This window comes from Eulemur rufifrons, chromosome 6 (genome assembly GCF_041146395.1).
Source record: "Eulemur rufifrons isolate Redbay chromosome 6, OSU_ERuf_1, whole genome shotgun sequence".
Taxonomy (NCBI): Eukaryota; Metazoa; Chordata; class Mammalia; order Primates; family Lemuridae; genus Eulemur; species Eulemur rufifrons.
Window position 1 is genome coordinate 64,222,597 of NC_090988.1, and position 24,423 is coordinate 64,247,019.

Genomic DNA, 24,423 nt, shown 5'->3' on the forward strand with positions numbered 1-24,423 from the left:
AACAAGGGAGTATTTTGATGGAAAAGGATAGGGGGAGCAAGAGATGCTGAAGCTGGTCTCTCTGTGTCCACATCATGAACCAAAGGCCACACTGGTACCAGCCCTTGCCCCTATCCAAGTGCACTTTGACTTAGATGACAGCTAGGACACTCTCCCCACCCAGGACGTGGGTTAGAGAAACAACCAGCAGCATCTCCATCTGTCTTCTCTGGGGATGTGAGGGATAAACACAGAGTTTGGCTTTCCCTGATGGATAAGAAATAATGAGCAAGCACTTGGGCAGAGCCACGTGGTGATGCCACCTGCCTGAGGTGGAACCTGGCTGCCCTTGGCCGCTCATTAAGGTGCAGCCTGGCTTTATGCCAGTGTTCTTGATGTGCCCCCAGAGCAGAGGGCCTTGGGGAAGAGATGACAGGTGTTAGCAGGACCAGGCCCTGTTCAGAATCATTTTCTTAGGTGGTCGAGTGGAGTGAAGTTCTGCCCACTCTGGGCCACAGGGTAGTAAACTGAAAATGTCAGCTGGGCTCACCCAGTTCAAGTTTTCCTCTTTGCTGTGCCTGAAAATGTCCTTTAACTTGAGACTTTGTAAAACCAGCCAACCAAAAAATGGCTGAGAATTGAGCCAACCCTATGATGAACTCTATGCGACTTACTCAATGATAACTATATATATGCATCTGTATTCATCACATGCAGGAACAAATCCAGTATGGTACTCACGTTGACTATCAGGTCCCTTTTCCTCCCTTCCTTGGGGACTTTGATGAAATCCTAAAGTCAAGTTCTGTCTTGGTCCTGCCCAGATCTTACTGTTTCCCCAGGCACTTGTGCATGAATTCCCTGTTGCATCCCACTACAGTCACCATCCTACCTGACCATCATCAAACCACTGTGGACTGGTCACTCCCACATATCCAGACTGTGTGTTCCATCCTTTAAATACGGCCAGCCTGCCTGCGTCTCATACTGGAATGCACATAAAGCTCTGCTGAACGCAGCCATGTTTATTCCTGAGAATTGCCTAAGGCTGTTCCCCACACACACACTTTATCTTTTGCTCCGTGCTCACCTCCCCAGCTCTATATTCCAAGTTTGCTCCCTCTCATGCATTCTTCATGCTGCTGCCTGGATGATTTATCTAAAATTCAAATGCAATTATGTCACTCCCCTGCTCAGAATCCTTCAGTGTTTTCAGATCCTTTCAAATGTTTTCCCATCCAAACTCCCAAAGCATTTAGAGCAAGGCCATTCATGAGCAAGCTCTTTCCTACCTCCCTGGCATCATCTCCTAACTTTCCCCTTGACAGTTTGTGACACAGCAATGCTGAATTGCTTATGACTCTCCAAACACACGATGTTATTTAATGTTTCTGATAGTGCCAAGATATCCTTTCCTCTCTATTCTGCCTTACAAATCTGATCAGCCTTCAAAATTCTCTCAGCTGTCCCCATCTCTGAGACCCTCCCAGGCAGAAGGCAGCCCTGGGCTGCCTCTGTGTCTTAGTCAGCATCTGCTGTTGACCTGTCTGCACGTTCCCAAAACTTACTTGCTCATAGGAAATCTGTCTTACCGCTGAATGGCACGGGGCCTGAGACAGAGTAGGCGCTTAGTCAGTGCTGGTTGAATCACTGTCCAATGACACCTGCTCCCCATCATTTAAGGGACTCGTGTTTCAGCCACAGCCACACTGATGACTGTGTCCTGATTGGCTTTCCCAGGTCGGGCCAATCACTGGTCTGCGATCATTGGCGGATCGCACTCCAAGAATTACGTGCTGTGGGAGTATGGCGGATATGCCAGCGAAGGCGTCAAGCAAGTTGCAGAATTGGGCTCACCAGTGAAAATGGAGGAAGAAATTCGACAACAGGTAAGAAAAAAAAAATCACAGAATGACCAAAGCCCAGAAATGCAGTCAAAGCATTCCTTAACTTTCTTTCCTAGGAGCTTAAAATTCGCAGTACAGTGTGCTGGAAGACAATCTCTTTGCTGAGTTTGGGGGTTTTATGCTAAGTAGAGGATAGAGGCAGAAATAGCCATCTTGTCGTCTCTAACTTTCCCTGAGTGCATTCATGATTTATTCAGCTTGTGCTAATTGCTGCCATGTCCACATTGTTGGGGTGTCTTGTCTCTGGTCTCCTGAGGGTCAAAGCAGTGAATTTTGGTTTTTTTACTGGGATCCTTGAGAGGGACAGGGGAGTGACATTCAAGCTCTCTAAGCCAAATCGTCATTTCCACCAATAAACATTTGCATATTGGCACATGCTTTTTGCAACTATGTCTTGAAGTGTTTGATAAATTAGTGGGTCATGAGTTGTAATCATTGTGGACCAAAGCATCTTCCGTGTACCATGTCATGTGGGGCCAGGAGCTTTTCCGTTATCTAGGCCCCCGCTCCTACCACCGAGAGATAAGGGAAGAAGAGCCCATGATTCTTGTCGATTTGTTTAGCTGACAGTGCCATCGTCCCGCATCAGAAACCCAATCTGGTTAACACCAGAGAGGACCCTGGGAGAAGAGCTGTGGTTTACTGTGAAAGGCGACAGTCCAGCACTAGCCGTCACCACCCACAAAAGCCCTGCGAGTGCACTGGGCAGCCACATCCCACTGCCCACCAAGTGTTCTGGAAGAAGGGAGGAGCAAACTGTGCTGGGGATGTGGTCCTTTCACAGCATGGGTTGCTGAGAGAGGCTGTTGCCCTCTCCGTGCTCCTGGCTCCGTCTCCCAGGCTCCTAAGATGATGCAGGAGGCCCCAGAAATACCAGAGGCCCCGTATCTTGTGATGTGCATGTGCTCAGCCTGAGCAGCACGGTGGTGGGGGCAGGCACAGCTGAGGCCCCAGCACTTCCCCTTGAAACCCACCATCTGGACTCCACGCTGCCCACGAACCCTAAACCGAATGCAGCGAAGGTCACTCTGACTCCTACTATAATCCCCTGAGGAATCCTTTTGGATCAGAGTCAAAAAATGCCCAAGAATCAGCTTATGTTTCTTATTAATTTGATTTAAAGTCTTTTCTCCTTTCTCGAAAAAAGAAATGTTTGAGCAGATGTTTTAAGACCGAGTGCTGTTCATCACAAGGTTAGCCATCTAACCACGCTGTGTGTCTCTGGCTCTGGCTGCCACGCCTCGTCATTGACATTACTCCTTCGGGCCACAGCCGAGTCCTGGGGGGCCCCACATTGGTGCTTGTCTGGCTGGCGTGTCATGGGGGCAACCCTTGTCTGGGATCCTGAGGGTCCACGTTCCCGGTGGAATTATGACCCTCTGGCCTCTCAAGCTCGGTGGTTGTGGAATGTTGAAAACCATTTATCTCAAATAATACTTGAAATACTAAAGTTTGCAAATAAATTAGATCGAGGTCAAGGGTGTCTTCATGATAATGGCAGTCTCACTTGTTGGGTTTCTTGAGAGGAAAGAAGCATGCAGAAATTGCACAAAACTGGGACTCTAGTGTGCCAGTGAATATTATCTGTCATACGTCATGGCAATAGAAAGGTTGAAAACTCATGGATGGGACCCCAGCCTTAGAATTTCCCTCTTAGGAAAAAGTTCTTTGTTCGGTGTATTTCTAACTAGCGTGCCTAAGATTGGCTTGTCTACCACACGGGCAACGTCCGCCTATCCCAGCTGACTAGCGTTCCTGGCGTAAAGTTATAATGATGAGTTTAATTATGGGTCCTGCACACGGGAATGAGCAATCTCAGTGTCTTATCACCACTTTTCCAGGCTCCCTGAGTGCTGGCCATCTACTTTTAGCCCCCTCACATCTAGTGTAAGAGGGCAATACTATTATCCCAGTTTTACAGATAAGGAAACCAAGGGATGGTCAATAGCAGAGAATAACACCGGGACTTAAACCCAAGTCTGTGTGGCTCCAAAGCCTGGACACAGTACCGTATGTGTAACATGCGGGGCCCACTGCACATGTGGGGCCCTTTGTTCAAAGTTTGTTAGGAATTTCAAGATGATGATGCTGTTTCATAGCATGGGGCCCCGTGAGACTGCACGGGTGACCTGCCCAAGAAGCTGGCCCTGCCTGTGCACCTTCCCTGCCCCACAGAGAACTGCTCTGGCCAGGGCCCTCAGGCCCCTCTAAACTGGGCCTTTGCCAGCAGCGCAGCATGTTCCCCGGCTCCTTGGAAAGTCAGTTGGACAGAGTGGTTTCAGGGTCCCTTCACTTCCAGAGAATTCATGGTTCTAAATATTGTTCCCTGCAAGCACACAATTTATTATATTTTTCTATAAGACGGGTAAGAAACAACATAAAAAAGAGCAAGAATATGAATTCTCCTAGAATATAAAAGTGTCTTCTGAATAACTGGGAACTTATTTGAAAACATCTACAAACTAACACAGTGTTTTCAACCTTTAATAACTTATATCCTAGCAATCACTCTATCAAAGAACCCAAGTCCAACCATGATGAAAACAAAAAGCCCTCTTTTCCCAAGAAAGATATATGCTTACCAGCATTCTCTAATTACAGACTTAACTGCACACTGCAAGTTTCAAGGGCATTAAAAATTACAATAGGTGTTGTTTGGAGGTAAATTTTATGCTAATGGCTTTTAAATACAAATAAACAAAAATACTAATCCCATTAGTAGTGAAAACTTATAATAATACCATTGAGTATAAGTTCTAATGTTACTATAACTACAAAACACCAAAAAAAATAATGAAAAATTACAACAGCATTATTGGCAGTAATGACCCTAGTGGCCAGAATGAGTGGGGAAGGGCTCACACCTTCGTAGGGAGACAGAGGCAAATGCTTTCTGGGGGCCAGTGAGGACTGGGAATTGGAACTGTTGAGCTATGGAAAGCCTGGAAGGTCACAAATGGGTAATCCAAGGCAGCTGGGGGCAGTACGAAATGGTAGATCACACTTGTAGGTCAGATGTGGGAATAATGGAAGTCGGCAGATAAATACTTGTTATGAAAACAATTCATCCTACCAAGACCATTTCCACATCAGCAAGCACACATTTCTGGCATGTTTACTAGGTATCTGGCTCTCTGCTGGATGCTGTCCCAAAGATGGTACCCCGTTTACCCGGTTATTCATAAACTAGGTGCCTGCCATCCTTGATTCTCCCTGCACCCCAACATCTGCCTTCTCTTGTTAATTTGTCCAGTTCCATCCACCCTATCACTACCTCCCTGTATAAGCCACTGTCATCTCTTGCCAAGATTGCTTCACTGGCCTTCTGATGTCCCTGCATCTAATCCTCTTCCTGTTACCCACTCTGCCCCTGGGGAGAGTGTTTTACAAAACACAAATCAGATCATGCCACTCTCCCAAGTAAGATATTTAATGGCTCCTTTTTGACCCTAAGATAAAGCTCAAACTCCTTATCATAGCTTGAAAGCCCTCCATGATCTGGCCTTGTCTTACCTCTCCATTCTTATTTCCTGCTGTAGCTCTAAGCTTTGCCCTTGCAGAACCGCTTTCTGTCTCTCCAAAGAGTCTGCCCTTCTTGTGTTGGGGTCTTTTCTCAGCTGGAGCATCTTCCAACTCCTTTCTAACTGGTGAATTCCTATTCATCCTTCAGGACTCAGCTTAAACATTGCTTCTTCCTGGAGGCCTTCCCTGATTCTGTACTAAATTGTCTACTTGCCGAGTGCTCTCACAGCACCCTGTACCTTCCCTATCGTGACCAGCATCACACTTAACTATTAATATATTTGTTTGATGTCTCTCCCTCACTAAACTGCAAGGTTTAAAGCTGCCCTTCCCATTACTGTGTCCCCTGAGCTTGGCATAGTGTTGGTTGCTTCATAAATGTTTCTTGAGTATGTAATTTTTCATTCAATAACTTTATAAATATTTGTTGAACTTACTAATTTATTCATTTGATTACTCAACACCCACCACATGCTAGGCATTAGAGATGGCAGCAGCGATCAAGAAAACTTCCTCCTTTCATGAGGCTACGTTCTAACAGGAGAGACAGAGAAAACAAGTAAAAAAAAAAAAAAGTTAAATAATTACAAATTGTGGCAAGTGAAAAGACACAAACAAGGTTTGTGGTGACATAAAGAGGATTAGGAGTAGAGACGGGTGGTTAGGAAAGGTATCCCTGAGGAGTGACGGTTAAGGTGGAGCCCAAAAGAAAAGTATGAGGGAAAATCATTTATATGGTGACAACAGCATGTGCAAAGGCCCTGGGGCAGAAAATAGCCTATTGTGCTTGAACAACTAAGCAAAGACTATTGTAGCACAAAAGGAGACTGGAGGGTTGAATGCTGGACCACTTTATGTCTACTCTGAAGAAATTCACAAACTGGGTGGGAGAGGCAGATACATATATAACTATTTCCATATAAAATACTTATTTCTTTAGGGGAATCAGTGCTTCCGCTGGGGAAATGCAGACACATGATAGGAAGGCACTTTGTTGGTTTTACTTCCTGCTGGAGTTCTTTTCAAATCCTCCTCTGCTTCTTCCCATAACATTCTATTCCTTCATTATGGCTACTTTTATCTCTTCAATGATTTTAACCATGTCTAATTGTCTCTTTCAGGTTATTCTGTTTCTCAGGATCTTTGGGACTATTTTTCCTTTTCATTGAACTTGCTCTCTCCCCATCACTATTTCCCTCTGGTCTTGGATTGCTTGTTCATCTTCAGTGGATTTTTCTTTTTTTCCTGTGGAAAAAACGCTCAACTTATAATGGCTTCACAGAGTGACTTTGTATTTTCTTCTCCTGGCCCCACCCGATTTTCTGTGTCTTTTCTCAGCTTGGAGTTGCCCACTGCACAGCTAGTGCACATCTGGACTCCGCACTTAAATGTGTGGGAGGCCGAAGCTTCCATTTCTTGAAGGTTCCCTGAACAGAGAGAGGGCAAGCTTCCTTGCCATGTTCCCAAATGATTGATGGAATGTTTTCTCATCTGCTGTTCACAAACAAGGCTGCTCTTCAAACCATGCAATTTTATGCAGGGGTTCCCTCCTGCATTGCACATCTGCTCAAGATGTCCCCCTCTTTCCATGCAAGGGCTTTAAAACCCCTGCCTCTGGCTTCTGGGGCCCCTACCCCGGTCCAAAAGCTCACTTGCACCAGCTTCTGCTTACTGTTCTGGGTTAGACTTTCCTCCCCATTTCTGGCATCTGGGCAATTTTTCTAAACTCAGTTATATATTTTTAAAAATTTGTTATATTTTGTACAGCATTTCTATGTGTTTGTAGAATCAGAGAAAACCTTTTTCATCAGGCTTCCACATTTCCAGATATCCACATATTACCTCTAGCACCTAACAAATATCTGAACTAATTAATTGACAAGCAAACCACGAATGTCTCTTACATAAAATTGTGAGCTTTGAATAGCCACTTAATCATGAAAAATGCATTAGAAAAACCACTCCAGCTTTTATATTTCACTAGACTCAAGGCTTCCCTGACCATAGGGGTCAGGTAATGATGGACTGTAATACAGGCATTGATTATTTCATCTTCAGGAGGCCCTGCTTTGGAGGATTACTTAAACCAGCCAGCGGGATTAGCACACCACCTATGGCACGAGGAGCAACACACAAGCAGGTGTTCTTTTTCTTTAAAGTGAGACAGTTTATATTGCTCTGGGAACTGGAAGAAAGGGTTTGAGAATTTTCTTTTCTCTTCTCCTTTAAATCATGGGAGATAACATTTTCTCGATTTTTTAAAAATTTGCTAAACTTTTAATCACTTTTCTCTAATTAAAACTATTGCCTGATTTCTAGTATTTTCCATGAATTGTGACATGCTGCCTCATCTAGTTGGGAAAACCACACACACAGATGCAACCAGCTTTTATTTATTATAATAAATCTTCACTGATCTTCTGTGCTTGTGAGAAGTGCTGTATAATGACTAACAGGATTGGCTCTGAGTCAGGATTTCCTGAGTTCAAATCCTGGCTCCATCACCTACTTACTGTGTGACTTTGGGCAAGTTACTTCATTCCTTTGTGCCTTGGTTTCCTCTTCCGTGAGTTGAGGGTGGCAATAGCACCAACCTCATGGAGTTATTGTGATGACTAAGTGAACTGAGAAGTGTTGAATGCTTGGAGCAAAGCCTGACTGTCATTACTAGGTTTTCATGTTTGAGTCTCTGCGTCTTCATCAGTCGAATGAGGGGTTGGTGCTAAGACCTAAGAGCCCCCGCGGGAGCTAGAGCATTTGACGATTCAGGTTCATCGGGTCATTCCTCAGCTTGAGAAGGCCAGAGGGTGAGGCCACAGCTCCGTTACCACTTTCTTCAACTACTTCCCTACCCCAGGCCCCGCCTCGGCCTGCCCCTCCCACCTCAACAGTGTCATCTCCCAGTGCGCCCTGACATGGTCCCAAAGTTGACTGTAAGCAACGTCAGGATAAGAACAGCGCCTTCAGATAAAAAAGGAGCTTCGGTAAAACTCCCCGCCCACTCCCAGCTCCTTCCTGTGCTGTGCTCCCTCCCTTCCTTGGACCTGCTTCTCAGGAAGCTCACAGGACCTTGTTCAATGCCACCTCCTGAGCAAGGCCTACTGGCAGCCAGCAGTGGGACATGTTCCTGCATGTGACAGGATACCAGCCAAAAGGCAGAAATGGGGACAAGGCTCCCAACCTAAGGCAGGAGGTGGTCTAGTGAAGCCTCTTTTATTGTAAGTAACAGGAACCCATTCAAACCAACTCAGAAACAAAGGAAACTTTACTGTAGTGAGAAAGTAGGGCCCATGAGAACACAGGTGTATGCAGAGTGCAAAAAACCCTCATGAAAGCTGGAACTGGAGGGCATCAGGCTGAGACGACTGCTGTCTCTCTCCTCCTCCCCCGCATCGCCCCCAGAGTCACGTGGTCTTTTCTCTGCTCGTCTATGTGAATATCTCCCCCATGCTTCCTCAACAGACTGCTGCCTTTGCTTACTGACGTTGCACATGGCCCCAAAGGGTGGCCGTACAATTCTTCCTCCGTGACTTCCCACAGCCAACTGAGCGGTTTTGTTGACTCTTAGTTGAAATACTGGAAAGACAGTTTGATCACTGGACAGCCTAGGCACTGATGCCCCTGCATCTGCTGTCGACCCCTAGTCCAATCAGTGGCCACCCCCATGTAAAGAGCCACCCTACCTGTAACTGCATGCAGGGGCTGTGGGCAGGGCAGTTTACACTACAAAGGGAATTGAAGGCAGAAGGTAAAATAACACTTGAGGGCAACAGTGGACAGGCAAGAATTAGTCTAAGTTGCAGAGCCCCAGCCGAAGGACAGAAACTCAGGGCAAGATGTCAGTCCTGTAGAAGGGAAGGGCATGAGAGAGAGAAGAGAGGGAGGTCAGCAGAAACCCAGGATGCAGAGCTGCGCCCACTGGGTGGCAAAATGCTGGGTCTAGAGATTGGTTCAGCAATGGAGGTGGGGCCAGGAGACACTACTAGACCTAAGCACAAGGATTTGGAAAGGCAGAGATCAGAGAAAGGATATGGGGGCCCAGAGCACTGTGAAGGCCACTTATTTACCCTTGCCACCTGCTGCCTCGTGTTGTTCCTTAAGGATCATGAAATCCATGCAGAGCAAGTAGGTAAGCTTTAAGGTAGCTTCCTAGGTCTTTGACCTTGAGTAGATCACCTAACCTCAGAGTCTTACATTCTTCATTTGCAAAATGGTGATAATGAGAATATGAACTCTATACGTTGGCTATGAAATAAGATATGCACAATGCTTGTCTTGGAGTATGAGCCCATTCTTACCCCTTTAATTGGGACAAAAAATTAAATTGGAACGATTTATAATATTTTCTTCCTCCCACCTTCTAAGAAGATGCTTTGGTTTTATTGAGCGGGGAACACACTTGAAAGAAGAAGTAAATTGTGCTAGATAAAAGCCACCTAACAATAAAGACAGAGAAAAGGGAGAAGGGAGGGGAGAAGTCAGGCCAGGAGGCTGAGACGGCATTAGAATGTTAAGGAGTGAGAAGAGACATATTTAAGCAGCTGCCATTTGCAGTAGAGATTGGGGAGAGAAAGGTCCAAAGAAGACTTTTAGTAAATTTGCTTTCTAAAAGAGGAGACATTAGAAGAGAATTTTTAGCAGTACACTTTGCAGAACGTTGTGTGACGTAATATTCCCTTTGCTACCTCCTCAAGAAACATATAGACCTATAATACTTTTCAAGGCTCCTTGGAGTCAGATTTGGTAATTTTTTTAGGTGCATCATCCTGTTGCAAACTGTTCCCGGGGTGCCCAGTTGTATTTGGTTTACATTCGATATTATTACACATACCTCCTTTGTTCTCCCCCCTCATTCCAGGCTTTCCTCCAGGTCCTGTGTGTAAGTGGGCACTTGCGGTTGATGAAAACGAAGTGATACTTAGGGAAGGATAGGGCAAGGAGTTAAACAGAGTCTCAGTCAAAGACACTTGATACAAAAAAATTAAAACATTATTTGAAAGGTATGATTTGAGTCATAAGAAACCTCTTGTTTGCTTTTGGTTGAGTCTTCAAACAAATCCAAATCACAACAGGATGAGCAGCCAGAGTGGTTTAGTGATGTTGTTCTTTAATAAAACTGGCACAGGCTGGGCACAGTGGCTCACGCCTATAATCCTAGCACTCTGGGAGGCCGTGGTGGGAGGGTCGCTCAAGGTCAGGAGTTCGAGACCAGCCTGAGCAAGAGTGAGACCCCCATCTCTATGAAAAATAGAAAGAAATTATCTGGACAACTAAAAATATATATAGAAAAAAATTAGCCAGCCATGGTGGTGCATGCCTGTAGTCCCAGCTACTCGGGAGGCTGAGGCAGGAAGATTGCTTAAGCCCAGGAGTTTGAGGTTGCTGTGAGCTAGGCTGACGCCACGGCACTCTAGCCTGGGCAACAGAGCAAGACTCTATCTCAAAAAAAAATAAAATAAAATAAAACAAAATGAAAAACTGGCACAGGCTGCTTTTGCTGGAAGGGCGTAGAGCCTGCCTCTTAGCAGCAGCCCCAACCTTCACAGTTTTACACAACAGCATCACCCATCCCTGGGAACTTTCCTGAGAATCTCTGTAGGCAAGAAATGGGAGACATATTTTATTCAAGACTTACAGATCATTTAACTCACTAAAAATCTGTTTTTATCGTAAGTGAGCTGAGATATTGCACATAGAAGACAAATTTAAGTGGGGGTTAATTAATAAATTACCTTAAGATTTAGAGGGCAATTTGGCAATAACTATCAAAATTATACACTTGCTTTTTTTAAGTGTGGTTTTTTTAAGAACATCTGGTACCTGAGCCATTTTTAAGTGTATAGTTCAGTAGTGTTAAGTCTATTGACATTGCTGTGTGTACATTTTCTTTATATGTTGGCAATAATAATTCTATATCTGGATATTTATCTTTTAGAAATATTCTCACACAAAAGTATATAAGGATATTCACTACAACATTGTTTGTTTGTTTTTTTTTTAAAAAAAGGAGGTGGAAACAAGTGAATTTTTTTATCAATAGGGGACTTATTAAAAATTCTGGCTTCAGTTATCCAGTCAAATGCCGCACAGCTATGAAAAGGAACACGGCAGATTTGCATGGACTGATATAGAATGTTCCCAGTATATATTGCTAGGTGGGAAAAAGCAGAACATTGTGTATAGCTTGTTGCCATCTGGGAACAAAGGTAGGTGGGTCAGAGTGAAATGATTATATGCACATATAGAATTTTATATGCATGGAATATCTCCAGGAACACAAACCAGAAACTGGTTGCCTCTAGAGCAAACTGAGACAGTACGGGTCAGAACGAAAAGGTTCATTCATATTTCACCTCATGCCCTTTTGTACTGCTTGAATTTACCAGATATGCATATTACTGTATCTTTTTAAAATAATAATCCTTAAATGAACAAAGGAAAATTTGATAAGAAACAGAATATTCCCCCCAAAAAAATTCTATAACTTAATCTATAAATTTAACGTGCTCCCCTCAAAAAGATCAGATAATTTTAAAATGACACAGGCTGATTCTATGGAAATGGAAAACGAAACAGTCAAACAATATCCAGAAAATGTTTGAAAAAGAATAATAATGATGGGGGAGACTGGCCAAGCCAGACATTAAAACATATTATAAAACTATGTTAAATAAAATTGCGTGAAGCTAGAGCATGAATAGGCAGATCAATAGACTCTGATAGAAAGGCAGAAATAGACCCAGATTCATTTGTAAATTAAGTATATGAAAAAAGCATAATATCATATCAATTGGGGAACAATGGATCATTTAATGAGTGGTAATGGCACAACTGGAAAAAAACAGTTTGCTTCATAGATCAATCCTTGAACCAAAATAAGCTCCAAGTATATCAAAGATTTAAATATTTTAAAATGAAGATATAAAACCATTAGAAGAAAACATGAAAGAATCATTTTTATAATCTAGAGCAAAGTCTCTTCCAAGCATGTGATGAAACAAAAAGGTCATAAAAGATTAATAAAGTAAATTAAAAATATTTTTTAATTGTGGGAAATATTAATAATTTTTTTTTTTTTGAGACAGAGTCTCACTCTGTTGCCCAGGCTAGAGTGCTGTGACATCAGCCTAGCTCACAGCAACCTCAAACTCCTGGGCTCAGGCAATCCTACTGCCTCAGCCTCCTAAGTAGCTGGGACTACAGGAACACGCCACCATGCCCGGCTAATTTTTTTCCATATATTTTTAGTTGTCCAGCTAACTTCTTTCTATTTTTTTAGTAGAGACAGGAATCTCGCTCTTGCTCAGGCTGCTTTCGAACTCCTGAGCTCAAATGATCCACCCTTGGCCTCCCAGAGTGCTAGGATCACACGCGTGAGCCACCGCACCCAGCCAAGAATTTTTAAAGATCAAGGACAAACTGGGGGAAAATATTTGTAGCCCATACAATAAACAAAGGGATAATTTTTTTAATGTATAAAGAACTTCTTATGGGTCAATTTTTGAAAGACCAAAAACCAATATAAAAATGATCAAGTTTCAGAACATGAACAGGTTTCAGAAAAGGGAAATTAGATGGCTTTTAGATATTTTAAAAGGTGTTCAACCTCATTTACAATCTTAGATATGAAAATTAATTCAACAGAGCTACAAATTTTGATCTGTTAACCATACATTGACAGAGGTATAGCGAAACAGACACTTTCATACCCAGATTGTGCCAATGCTGATTAGTATAATTCTGTGGAGAGCATTGTTCTGACCCAGCAGTCCATATCCAGGAATGTGTATATGCAGATATACTCACGCATAGGCACATGGTATTTATTGAACATTGTAACACAGAGTGGAACAACTTAAATATCAATTAATGGGGACCAGTTAAATAAAAATAAGATTTTGGTATTAAACATTTCCAAGAGAAATTGTCTAATTAAAAAAGAAAGTGCAGCCAAATATTCATACCACATTCCATTTGTTAACTTTTTAAAGATGTATGCTTACGTCTCTTGAAGGGTACATAAGAATATTAATAGCGGTTGCCTCTGGGGTGGGGAGCTGAGAGATTGTGGGGGAAGAAAAGGAGGGAGGCTCTTCACTGTATTCCCTTTGGTGCCTTTTCAATGTTGTACCATGTTTTCACGTTACCTGCTCAAAAAGTAAATATTTTATAGTTAAAAAAAAAGAAATAAGCCAACCAACCAATCAACATCTAAGTTTAGGAATCTTTAAAAGACATTGTTTAGGAAAGCACATTGTGTGGTCTTGGTAAATTGTTCTCATCCTGGTGATGAACAGAGCTGTAGTCCACTAGCTTTTTTAGGTGAGAAAATTGAGGAGCAGAAAATATACTTAACTTGTCCAGATGCTAATGGCAGCACGTATCTGCAACAAAGGACTCCTGACTTCCCTTCTGGTACTTTCTTCTCTCTCTGCTAAAAGAGAGGAGGCATAGGCAGCCCTGAAAATGTCACTGTGGTGTATGCACTCATCCAGTGTACCGAAAAACTTATTTTGCACCAGATTCTGTGTTTCGGTGGCAGCTTAGAGCTGGACTTTTCAATGACTATTTGCCATCTAGTGGTAAAAAAGGTGTATGCACCTAGCATAGACCATTCATTCATTCATTCATTCATGTGTCAAACACCGTCAGTCACGAGCTGCATAACAAAGTTGAGGTCAACAACAGATCACATATTGTCCTATAAGATTATAATGAAAGTCTGAGCAACATAGAGACCCCGTCAAAGGAAGGAAGAGAGGAAGGAGAAAACAAGAATTAGCCAGGTGTAAAGAAAGGAAGGAAGGAAGGAAGAAAAGAAAGAAAGAGAGAGAGAGAGAGAGAGAAAGAAAGAAAGAAAGAAAGAGAGAGAGAGAGAGGAAACAATAATTAGCTAGGCGTGGTGGCATATGCACCTGTATGTAGTCTTAGCTACTTGGGGGATTTTGAGGTTGCAGTGAGCTATGATCATGCCATTGCACTCTAGCCTGGACGACAGAGTGAGACCCTGTCAAAAAATAAATAAAAAAACAATTATACTGTAGCTGAAGTTTTTCTGTTGCTGAGTATTTATATACTATACTTTCTATCATTATTTTAGAGCATACTCCTTCTACTTATTAGAAAATTAACTGCAAAATGGCCCTAGGCAGGTCCTTCAGAAGGTATCCAGAAGGCAGCGTTATTATCACAGGAGGTGACAGCTCCATGTGTGTCATTGCCCCTGAAGACCTGCCAGTGGGACGAGATGTGGAGGCGGAAGACATTGATATTGATGATCCTGACCCTGTGTAGGCCTAAGCTAATGTGTGTGTTTGTGTCTTAGTTTCTAACAAAAAATTTTAAAAGTGAAAAAAAATTGAATAGCTTATAGAATAAAGATATAAAGAAAGAAAATATTTTTATACAATATATAATGTGTTTGTGTTTTAAGCTGAGTTATTACAAAAGTCAAAAAGTTAAAAAAAATTTAAAAGTTTATAAAAAAGTTTACAGTAAGCAAAGGTTAATTTGTTATTGAAGAAAGAAATATATTTTTTTACAAATTTAGTGTAGATTAAGTGTACAACACTCACTCACTAACTCACCCAGAGCAACTTCCAGTTGCCCTGTAGAGGTACACCCCCTTTTTATTTTTTATACTGTATTTTTACTATGTTTAGATATGTTTAGATACACAGATACTTACCATTGTGTTATATAATACAATTGCCTACAATATTCAGTAGAGTAACATGCTGTACAGGTTTGTAGCTGAGGAGCAATAGGCCATACCATATAGCCTAAGTGTGTAATAGGCTAGACCATTCAGGTTTGTGTAAGCATATGCTAAAGTTTGCATAGCGACATAATTGCCTAATGACATATTTCTCAGAATGTATCCTCATCATTAAGCGATGCATGACTGTATTTGGGAAATCACTTTTCCTTAAGGCATTCATGGTCTCTTGGGAAAGACTAACATAGAAACAGGTCAGTGTGTCAAAGAGACATTTGCAACCCAGTGTTCATTGTAGCACTGCTTATAATAGCCAAGAAATGAGCTCAATCTAAGTGTCCGTCAACAAATGAATATATAAAGAAAATGTGGTACATATACACAATAGAATACCATTCACCCATAAAAAGAGTGAAATCCTGTCATTTCAGCTATATACATGAGCTTGGAGAACATTATGTTAAGTGAAATAAGCCAGGCACAAAAAGATAAATGCCACATGTTCTCATCTATATGTGGAAGCTAAGAAAGTTGATTTCATAGAAGTAGATCTTTAGAATAGTGGTTACTAGAAGCTGGAACGGGGAGTGGGGTGAGGGAAATAGTGAGAGGTTGGTTAACAGATACAAAATTACAACTAGACAAAAGGAGTAAGTTCTAGTGTTCTATAGCACTGTAGGGTGAGTATAATTAACAATTTCTTGTGTATTTTCAAATAGCTAAAAGATAGATTTTGAATGTTCCCAGCCCAAAGAAGAATTGTTTGAAATGATGGATATGCAAACTACCCTGATTTGATCATTATACATTGTATACATGTATGGAAAATGACACTGTACCCCACAAATATGTACAATTATTATGTGTAAATTTAAAATAATAATAAAAGAAAAATAGAGGAGTATGAAATTTAAAAAAATCCACAGTAAGCATGAAACTAAAAAAATAGAAAATATCTCATTAATGTTTTCATTATATGTATTGATTACATACCGAAGTGGTAATAGTTTGTAAAAAAAAAAAAAAAAAAAGGTGATTACAGTACAATTAGGGGTAGGAAAGTCAAGCACAGGGCACAGGGAACACAGAGCAGGGTCTACCCTTGCCTTGGGAAGTTGAAGGTGTCATAAGCAACATTGAACTCAATGTTCTGAACTCTCAGTAGATGCTAAAAAGAAATTAGCTCCTTTCTTGTCTTCCTCTGGTCAAGACCAGAGTAGCAGTTTTCATTGTCGCCTTCTCTATGTCTGAGGATGGACTCATTAACTGAGCATCTTAGGAAGGCAGCCAGTATGGGCCTTTGTCTGAATGGGGTAGCTGTTCCAAGGGCTGAATCCACACCACTGCGCATCTGGTCTTCAGATCTGTTTTGAGAATGCATCCTTCATCTCCCACCTCTGGTCAGAACATCTGTGGAATGTCCCTCCTGTCTAGGCAGTTCTTCAGCTCTGTTTTCCTGAATCTCTCCCAAAGGTCAGCATGGCATTCCTCAAGAAAACAAGTTCTGGTAGCCCATAGAAGATGCCCTCCATCAAATCAAGAGCCGTCCACTCAGGAGTCCAGCTTGCCTGGAGTAAAGGATGCATAAAGTAGTAGGGGATGGGCCTGTAAAGAGAGATGGGGTCATTTCATGAATGATATTGAAAACCAAGCTTGGCCGGGCGCGGTGGCTCACGCCTGTAATCCTAGCACTCTGGGAGGCCGAGGTGGGCGGATCGTTTGAGCTCAGGAGTTCGAGACCAGCCTCAGCAAGAGCGAGACCCCATCTCTACTAAAAATAGAAAGAAATTATATGGACAGCTAAAAAATATATATAGAAAAAATTAGCCGGGCATGGTGGTGCATGCCTGTAGTCCCAGCTACTCGGGAGGCTGAGACAGGAGGATCGCTCGAGCTCAGGAGTTTGAGGTTGTTGTGAGCTAGGCTGATGCCACGGCACTCACTCTAGCCTGGGCAACAGAGTGAGACTCTGTCTCAAAAAAAAAAAAAAAAGAAAGAAAACCAAGCTGCAGAGATTACAAATAGACCAGTAGGAATTGGGAAGCCATTGAGGGTTTCTGAGCAGGGAAGTGACCAGAGACCAGGGTATTCATTCATTCAACAAAAAATTATTGACACTGAATATGTGCAAAGCTCTGGGTGAGACCTCGTGCTGGAGACCCCAGCACAGAGATGAATTAAGACCCAGTGTGGGAGACACATCATGTCATCCTCCTGGGTTATAATGCACTCCATACCCCCATGCAACAGCTTAAAATCCTTTCTAAGAGAAAGAAAGAAATTAGATTGCCTCTGAAACTTCATGGGATATGAAATTAGCAACAGAAATTATAAAGCCATAAGTCACAGTTCCAATTGTTCTATAGCTATGTAAGCATAGAAACTTTTCTTTAACATAGAAATATACAAACAAAAGATGAAACAAGCCCCATCTCATGAAGGGATAGTCTTCTGCCTCCTTAGATTCTGACCCCAAATTATAACCTGTCCTTTTGGCACCATGTAACCAATAAGGCTTCCTTCCCTAGAAGACCTTTCACTCCCCACCTGTATCCATCGGAATTCCACCCAGCCTTCCATACCCCACCTTGTCATGATATATCTCCTGGTCCTTCCAAATGCACATCATTTCTGCCTTCTTGGATCTTCCAGAACATCTCATACCCCTATTTGACCCAGTTCCTGCCTTGTATTATGGGTATCCATTCCTGTCTCAGGAAGAAAAACAAAAGTAGGAGTCAGTCTGCACTGGGGTGTGCCTTGGACTCACCTCTTTGTCTCCCCAGTGGGGCTTTGCATGTGCCGCATAGTACATTGAGAAGTGTCTATTGAATTGAGTTGAATGCTTCTGCCCCGGTTCCCTGACAGAAGCACTGCTTTAGCAGTCAGCCGTTCTACCTCTTTGTCTCCATGGCTACCACCAGTTCTACAGACTACAACCTATTTCCCGGTAGGCTCCAGTTACAGTACTTCTTAATTTATCTTTCTATTCAAAAGCAAAAGCTTCATTAATCAATGGGTAAAGAAAATCAAAAGCCTATTAACTGGCAAGCCATTGCTATTTTAAAGAGCATTGATCCATGCATGTTATGGGCAGCCTGTTCATTGATAGTTACAGCTTCTAAGAGCAGCTCTCTGGGGTAGTTTTGGGGGAACCGGAATCTTTTTTGAAATAGTCTTTAAATGCATGGAAACACATCTGATTCTTATTGGGAATTTTTTTGGTGAGGCATCGGGAAGGGGAGACTATTTGCTTCTCCCTAATATGATTCAGAGACTAATTATTTCATAGGATTTCATAAGTGTACACATTTAACAAGGAAGAACTGACAGTTACAAACATATTATCTGGAGCAAAATGAGTTTATTCTTTAAAATGTAATGACCTCTTCACAGAATGTGTTCAAGAATCAAAGCAAACATAAAGGGTGTGTTTACCTGGCTTATGATCTGTGATCATGACTGAAAGCATGGTTGGGTGTTTTGAGGTAAAGTTTTCCTCTGTACCAATGTCCAAATTCATTCTCAAATGAATTTGCCAGTAATTCCAAACTCACCCCAGGCATATTAGTGATGCCAAACTTGAGCAAATATATATATATATGGCAAGTACATATAAAATACAAAGAAGTGAGTCTGAGGTCTGAGGTTAACCCCCAAGCCCTCCAAATTAGGGCCCTAAGACAACAGCAGTATTTGTTGCAGGGCATGTGTATGGCCTGGTTTAGATCTTTATTTTATAATTCCAACCTCCATTAGCATGATAGTTTTACATTCTTCTATTAATACTTCTACAACATGCATCCTTTACTTATTGGCATCTAATATACTAGCATCCAATATACTTTTACTACTTCCTGGACAGCACAAAGGCCTTAGAACACTTTAATTCCCCTGACCCTACTGCCACCTTAAGTAGTTGCTACCAAATAATTAAATTTTACATATATTTTAACTGTACAAGACATTATTAGTATTGTTTTTGTTCAATCCATATTCATTTGGCTTTACCCATATATTTGCCCTTTCCATTGTTCTTCCTTTCTTTTTGTCCATTTTCCTTCTGGGATCATTCTTTTCTACCTGAAGAATTCCTTGAGCATTTCTTTTACTGAGAATTTGCAGGCAAAGAATTCTCATTTTGTTTGTCCAAAATGTCTTATTTTGCCCTTATTTTTGAAGGATTTTTAAAAATAAGTTGACAATTATTTTCTTTTAATATTTTAAAGACGTCATTCCTCTCTTTGGCTTCTACCATTTCTGTTGAGAAGTCATCTGTCAGTATTACTGTTGCTCGTTTGAAGATAACATATCTTTTTCTATAGCTGCTTTTAAAACTTTGTCTTTGTCTCTGGTTTTCAGAAGTTTTGCTACATACTTAGGCATGGTTTTTGTTAGTTTTTTGTTTTGTTTTGTTTTGTTTTAGGTTTGTAGCACTTCTTGCATCCATGGCTTGATACCTTTTGCCAGTTTTGGAACATTCTGGCCATTATTTCTTCAAACATTGGTTCTGCCCAATATTCTCTCTCCCCTTCTTCTGGAACTCAAGTTATAAATATGTTCAATTTTGTCATCACTTCCTATGTATTTCTTATGCTTTTTTCCTATGTTCTTCATCATTTTCTTTTCTATACTTTAGGTGTTCCCTAATCCTCTTCTTTGCCGATCTGAACTGCTCTTAAACCTGTTAGTTCTTAATTCCAGGTATCATGTTTATAAGTTCTAGGATTTTCATTTGATTCTTTTTTATAAATTCCAATTTGTTGTTAAAATTCTCCACCTTGATTTCTATTTCCTTGAACATGTTAATCATAGTTATTTTTTAAGTCGAGGTCTGATAATTACAATATCCAGGTTATCTGTGGGTCTGTTTCTATTATTTGTTCTGTTTTTTTCATGGTTTTGTTTCCTGGTATGTCTCCTCATATTATATTGAATGCCAAACATGTGTATGAAAAATTGTAGAGGCTCTGTATGACATTACCTTCTTTCACAGAAGATTTACTTGTACTTCTAGCAGGCAGTTAGAGTATGACACATCACTTGAATCAAGCCTTAGGTTGGGCTGTTTTGAATCTATATTTCAGTCTTTGTGAGGGCTGTTTTATGTATGGTTCACTCTTCTTCCATGGGGTTAGCTCTTCAGGGATCCTCATTGAAAGCCTGGAGTGCTTACCAGTGTTTCTCTTCCTTCGAACTCCCAGGTTTAATCTTCCCCAAATTTGAGGCTGCTGAAAGCTCTGTTTAACCTCTTAGCCACTAATTTCTACTCAGAATTTCACACTTTATTCACCATGACTCTTACAAATCAGCAACTGCCTCAGAAGGAAAAGTAGTGCCAAATGTGGGGCTCACTTCTCTGTCCTTCCTTTCTCCTCAGGATCTTGGCTCAAATCATTTTCTCTGCATGGTCCTGTGAGACTAACAAAAGCTATGCTCAGCTCCTCTGCCTCGTAGCCTTGTATGGCTGGTGGAAAAGCCAAAGCCTAAAGGGGAAAAGCAATTTGGAATATCTGACTCACCTCTATGCATTTCCCTTCTCTCCGGGATCTTGGCCTTCAAGTCCTGGCTGCATTAAGAGCTTTCCAGTATGTTAGACCAAGTTGTTTTGTTTTGTTTTATGCATTTTTTTTTTTTTTAGTTGTTCTTGGTAGTTTGTTAGTCTGATACAAACTAGTTCATCATTGTTGAAGGTGAAACTAGAATATCTTCATTAAGAATTTGGGTTCCGTGTCTCTTACACACAACTCTGTCTCTGACCTCATCCTAATCTGTGTCTTCAACCCAGTCCCACTTTCTGGCATCAGTTCTAATGTGCTAAGTGTGGAGAACTCTATGCCTTTCTGTCTGTAATTGCTCAAAGTTCTCCCCTTCAGTTATATCTCTTGATATTAATATTTGTTTCCATTCTTAATTTACATTGGAAAATGCAGCATTACACCAGGTGTGACTTCCTTCAGTGGGAGTGAGTGCCTTGGCAAAATTCTGCAATGGAAAAGGGGTCACAATGCTCTGATACTTTCGCAGGCTTTCCTCTGGGCTAATGCTGCTGGGAAGTCTCTTCACTACTCACAACACTCGTTTTCTGTGTCCAACTTCTCACTCACCCAAACCCACTACAAAGAACCACTTGCTCCTGAGTTTTAACTCAGTGTAGCTTCTTGGAGCTTTGTTTTCAGGTATCATATTTATAAGTTCTAGAATTGTCAATCCTCATTTAAGTCTAGACTTATTGATACCTATTACATATGAGTGACAGACTTGCTAAATTGTTGTAATAGATACTGAGAAAATTGGGTAATGATTTTTCCAAATATTCAAACTCTTAAGACTGAGAAAAAACCCTGTGGATTTAAAATAAATAATTACTTATAGTAGTCAACTAATAGGACTCAAATTGATTCTTACTGCTAAGATTTCACAAATTGTTGCCACTTTTTCCAATTTTATGAGCTATTAGCTGTGAAACAGGCATTATTAAAAATTTTCTTGTTGCCTTTGAAAAGGAATTACAAATACTCCTTGACTTACAATGGGATTACGTCCTGATAAACCCATCATAAGTTGAAAATATTATAATTTAAAAATGCACTTAATACACCTAACCTACTGAACATCGTAGCTTAGCCTAGCCTACCTTAAATGTGCTCAGAACACTTACATTTGCCTACAGTTGGAGCAAATCATCTAACACAAAGCCTATTTTATAATAAATGCTGAATATGTCATGTAGTTTGTTGAATACTATACTGAAAGTGAAAAACAGAATGGTCATATGGGTACTAGATGTACAGTTTCTACTGAATGCATAAGACTTTTGCACCATTGTAAAGCTGAAAAATTGTAAATTGAACTATGGTAAGCAACGGACAATTTGTATATCAAAATAATCAAGATTTTTCTGAAAACATAAAATGAAGTGTGGTGGCTACATATTGAGCACGAATCAATGTATATATAGGAATGTCTAATTTGGTAGATGCCCTCCATTCTAACTCAATTGGGAGCAGTAGTTGATTACTCTAAAAAAGAATGTGCTAAAGCCGGAAATTATAAAAAATAATGCATCAATTTGTCACATATTTTATTTTAACTTAATTCAGGTAAGTGTACTTTCAACCACATATATAAATAATGCCAATAATTCATCGCCCCTGATTTCCAGTTTAAGCTTCTTGAAAATGGATCTAGTATTTAAAATGCTTGCAGAGCAATCTGAGTGTAGCTGAGTGTAGAATCTCCGATTTTTACAATTTTTCCTGATCTTTTACAGTTATCTTGCTCTCACTTCATTATACAATATTTTCAGCAACTTGCCTCTGTTGAGTCCTTTCAAAGCAGTCATAAATAACACTCATATCTCATCGATTTCAAAAACTTAACTAAATCATATAAATACAATATTATAATATTTATAGCACAGGGGGCTTGTGGTCTAATAACTGGCATAGGGAGGTCTGGGAACAAATGCAACTTACTCTTATTAATAGTAAATATACAAGTTTACTGCATGAGCCGGACTGCACTGTCCCGTAGCAGAGAGTGGCCACACAACTCAACACTCACCTCCATGGGCTCTGTCATTGTCATAGCATGACAAGCACTGGTTGGTGCTGCAAGGAGGTGAAATGGTCAAGAGAGCTTCTGCAGCACCACTAACAAAAACCATTATTTTGCTCAAGCTTGGATTGAATCTATGTCATTTTGCAGTCACCTTCCTTGCTACCACTCATCCTCACATTCATTGGCATGATTTCAGAATGATTAAAAATAGCTTCTTCACCTATCTGTGATGTTACCCAAATTTAATAATAATAGCAGTGAACTTTTTGTGTGTCACCAAGTGCCAGACTGTTAAACATGTTACATGAATCATTTAAGTGAATCTTCAGAACCCTGTGAAGTCAGGCTATTATTATCCTCATTTTATACTTGAAACTCAGGCTCAGAAGAGTGAGATGACCTACCCACAGGCTGACAGATAGTAATGATAGGCACAGAATTCAAGTTCAGGTCGTCAGAATCTGCAACCCACATGTTTACCACACACTACCTGCATCCCTTGTCATGGAACTTGGTGGCGGGCTGTGTCACAGCCTGCTGCATGCCTCTCAGGCTGGGGTCAGCGCCCCACACTGCCATTCTCCTTGTTTCTCTCCAGACAGCCTCCTGCAACTCAGCCCACATTCCTTTCTTTCCAGAACTGATGATTTCCCTCGAGTCCTCCAAATTCTCCCCCAAAACCTGGCAAAGGTCTGGGTTCAGGCACCCCCCACCGCCCCACTCCCTCTCTCATTGACTCTGAGGATATTCTTGTGAGCTCCTTATGATTTAAGGATTTTACTGTCATCATTATGGAGGCACGGGGGAAGAGAAAAACACATGCAGAAAAATGACAAGGATTCCAGACATTTACAACATTCTTGAATTCTGGTTCCTGAGCTACCATTCTTTGTGCCCATGACATGATGGGACCCAAATGCTCCCTTGGACGGCTGCCTCCATACTGATTCCTGAGAAAGGGGCTCCCCAATCCCCTCTCCCCCTTCAGCCCTGGTTACCCCCACATCCATAAAGGCTCCTTTACCCAGCACAGATGTCCTCTTATTTACAGCGGGGGCTCATGCTCTAAAGCCTGGGAAGCATCTATCTTCCAAGAACTCTGCTTCCCCCTCACAATAGCAGTAATGACCCCTCTGGGTATTACCTGATGGTCCCCTTTTAGGGCTAAGTATCATGACTTCTGGAAAAACTGTTAAGATGTCCAGTATTTTATCTGGCACAAATCAGGTTGAGTGGACAAGGCAGAGGAGCTACAACTTAGGCCACTGTTAACCATTAACTCTGAAAACAGATTTGTTCATCCGAATAACTTATACCAGGAAGGACTTACTGGCTGTGCTGAAATGGCAGAAACTCAGAGAAAATCCATGGATAAGTTTAAATTTCCATTATCAAGTGCACCTGATGTGTATCCCAATATCAATTCTCCTTTTAATATGATGCCAATTGTCGGCTGGATACGTGTCCACCCAGAATAAAAGCCCCATTTCCCGGCTTCACTTGAGTTAGCCATAGCCATGAAACTAAGTTCTAACCAATGAGATGCAAGAAAAATAATGTGTGCTATTTCCAGAAAGACTCCTTAACTGGAGGGACCATATCCCTCTTTGTCCCCTAGACTATCCACTTACAAACTTTTTGACATAAGAGAAAAATAAAATTTAATTCTTATTTTAAGCTATGGTATTTGAGGTTTCTAGGTTATATGCAGTCAAACTTAATTCTAACTGGCAT

The 24,423-nt window shown here is 41.3% G+C and overlaps 1 protein-coding gene across 1 annotated transcript in view; it reads left to right on the top strand.

The window, feature by feature from the left end:
- SPON1 (spondin 1) overlaps positions 1-24,423 on the top strand; it is a 233,774-nt gene that overhangs the window by 133,573 nt on the left and 75,778 nt on the right. Inside the window, exon 6 of the mRNA XM_069469615.1 lies at positions 1,720-1,868. Within this exon, the coding sequence (XP_069325716.1) occupies positions 1,720-1,868 (149 nt within the window). The remainder of the gene's footprint in view (positions 1-1,719; positions 1,869-24,423) is intronic.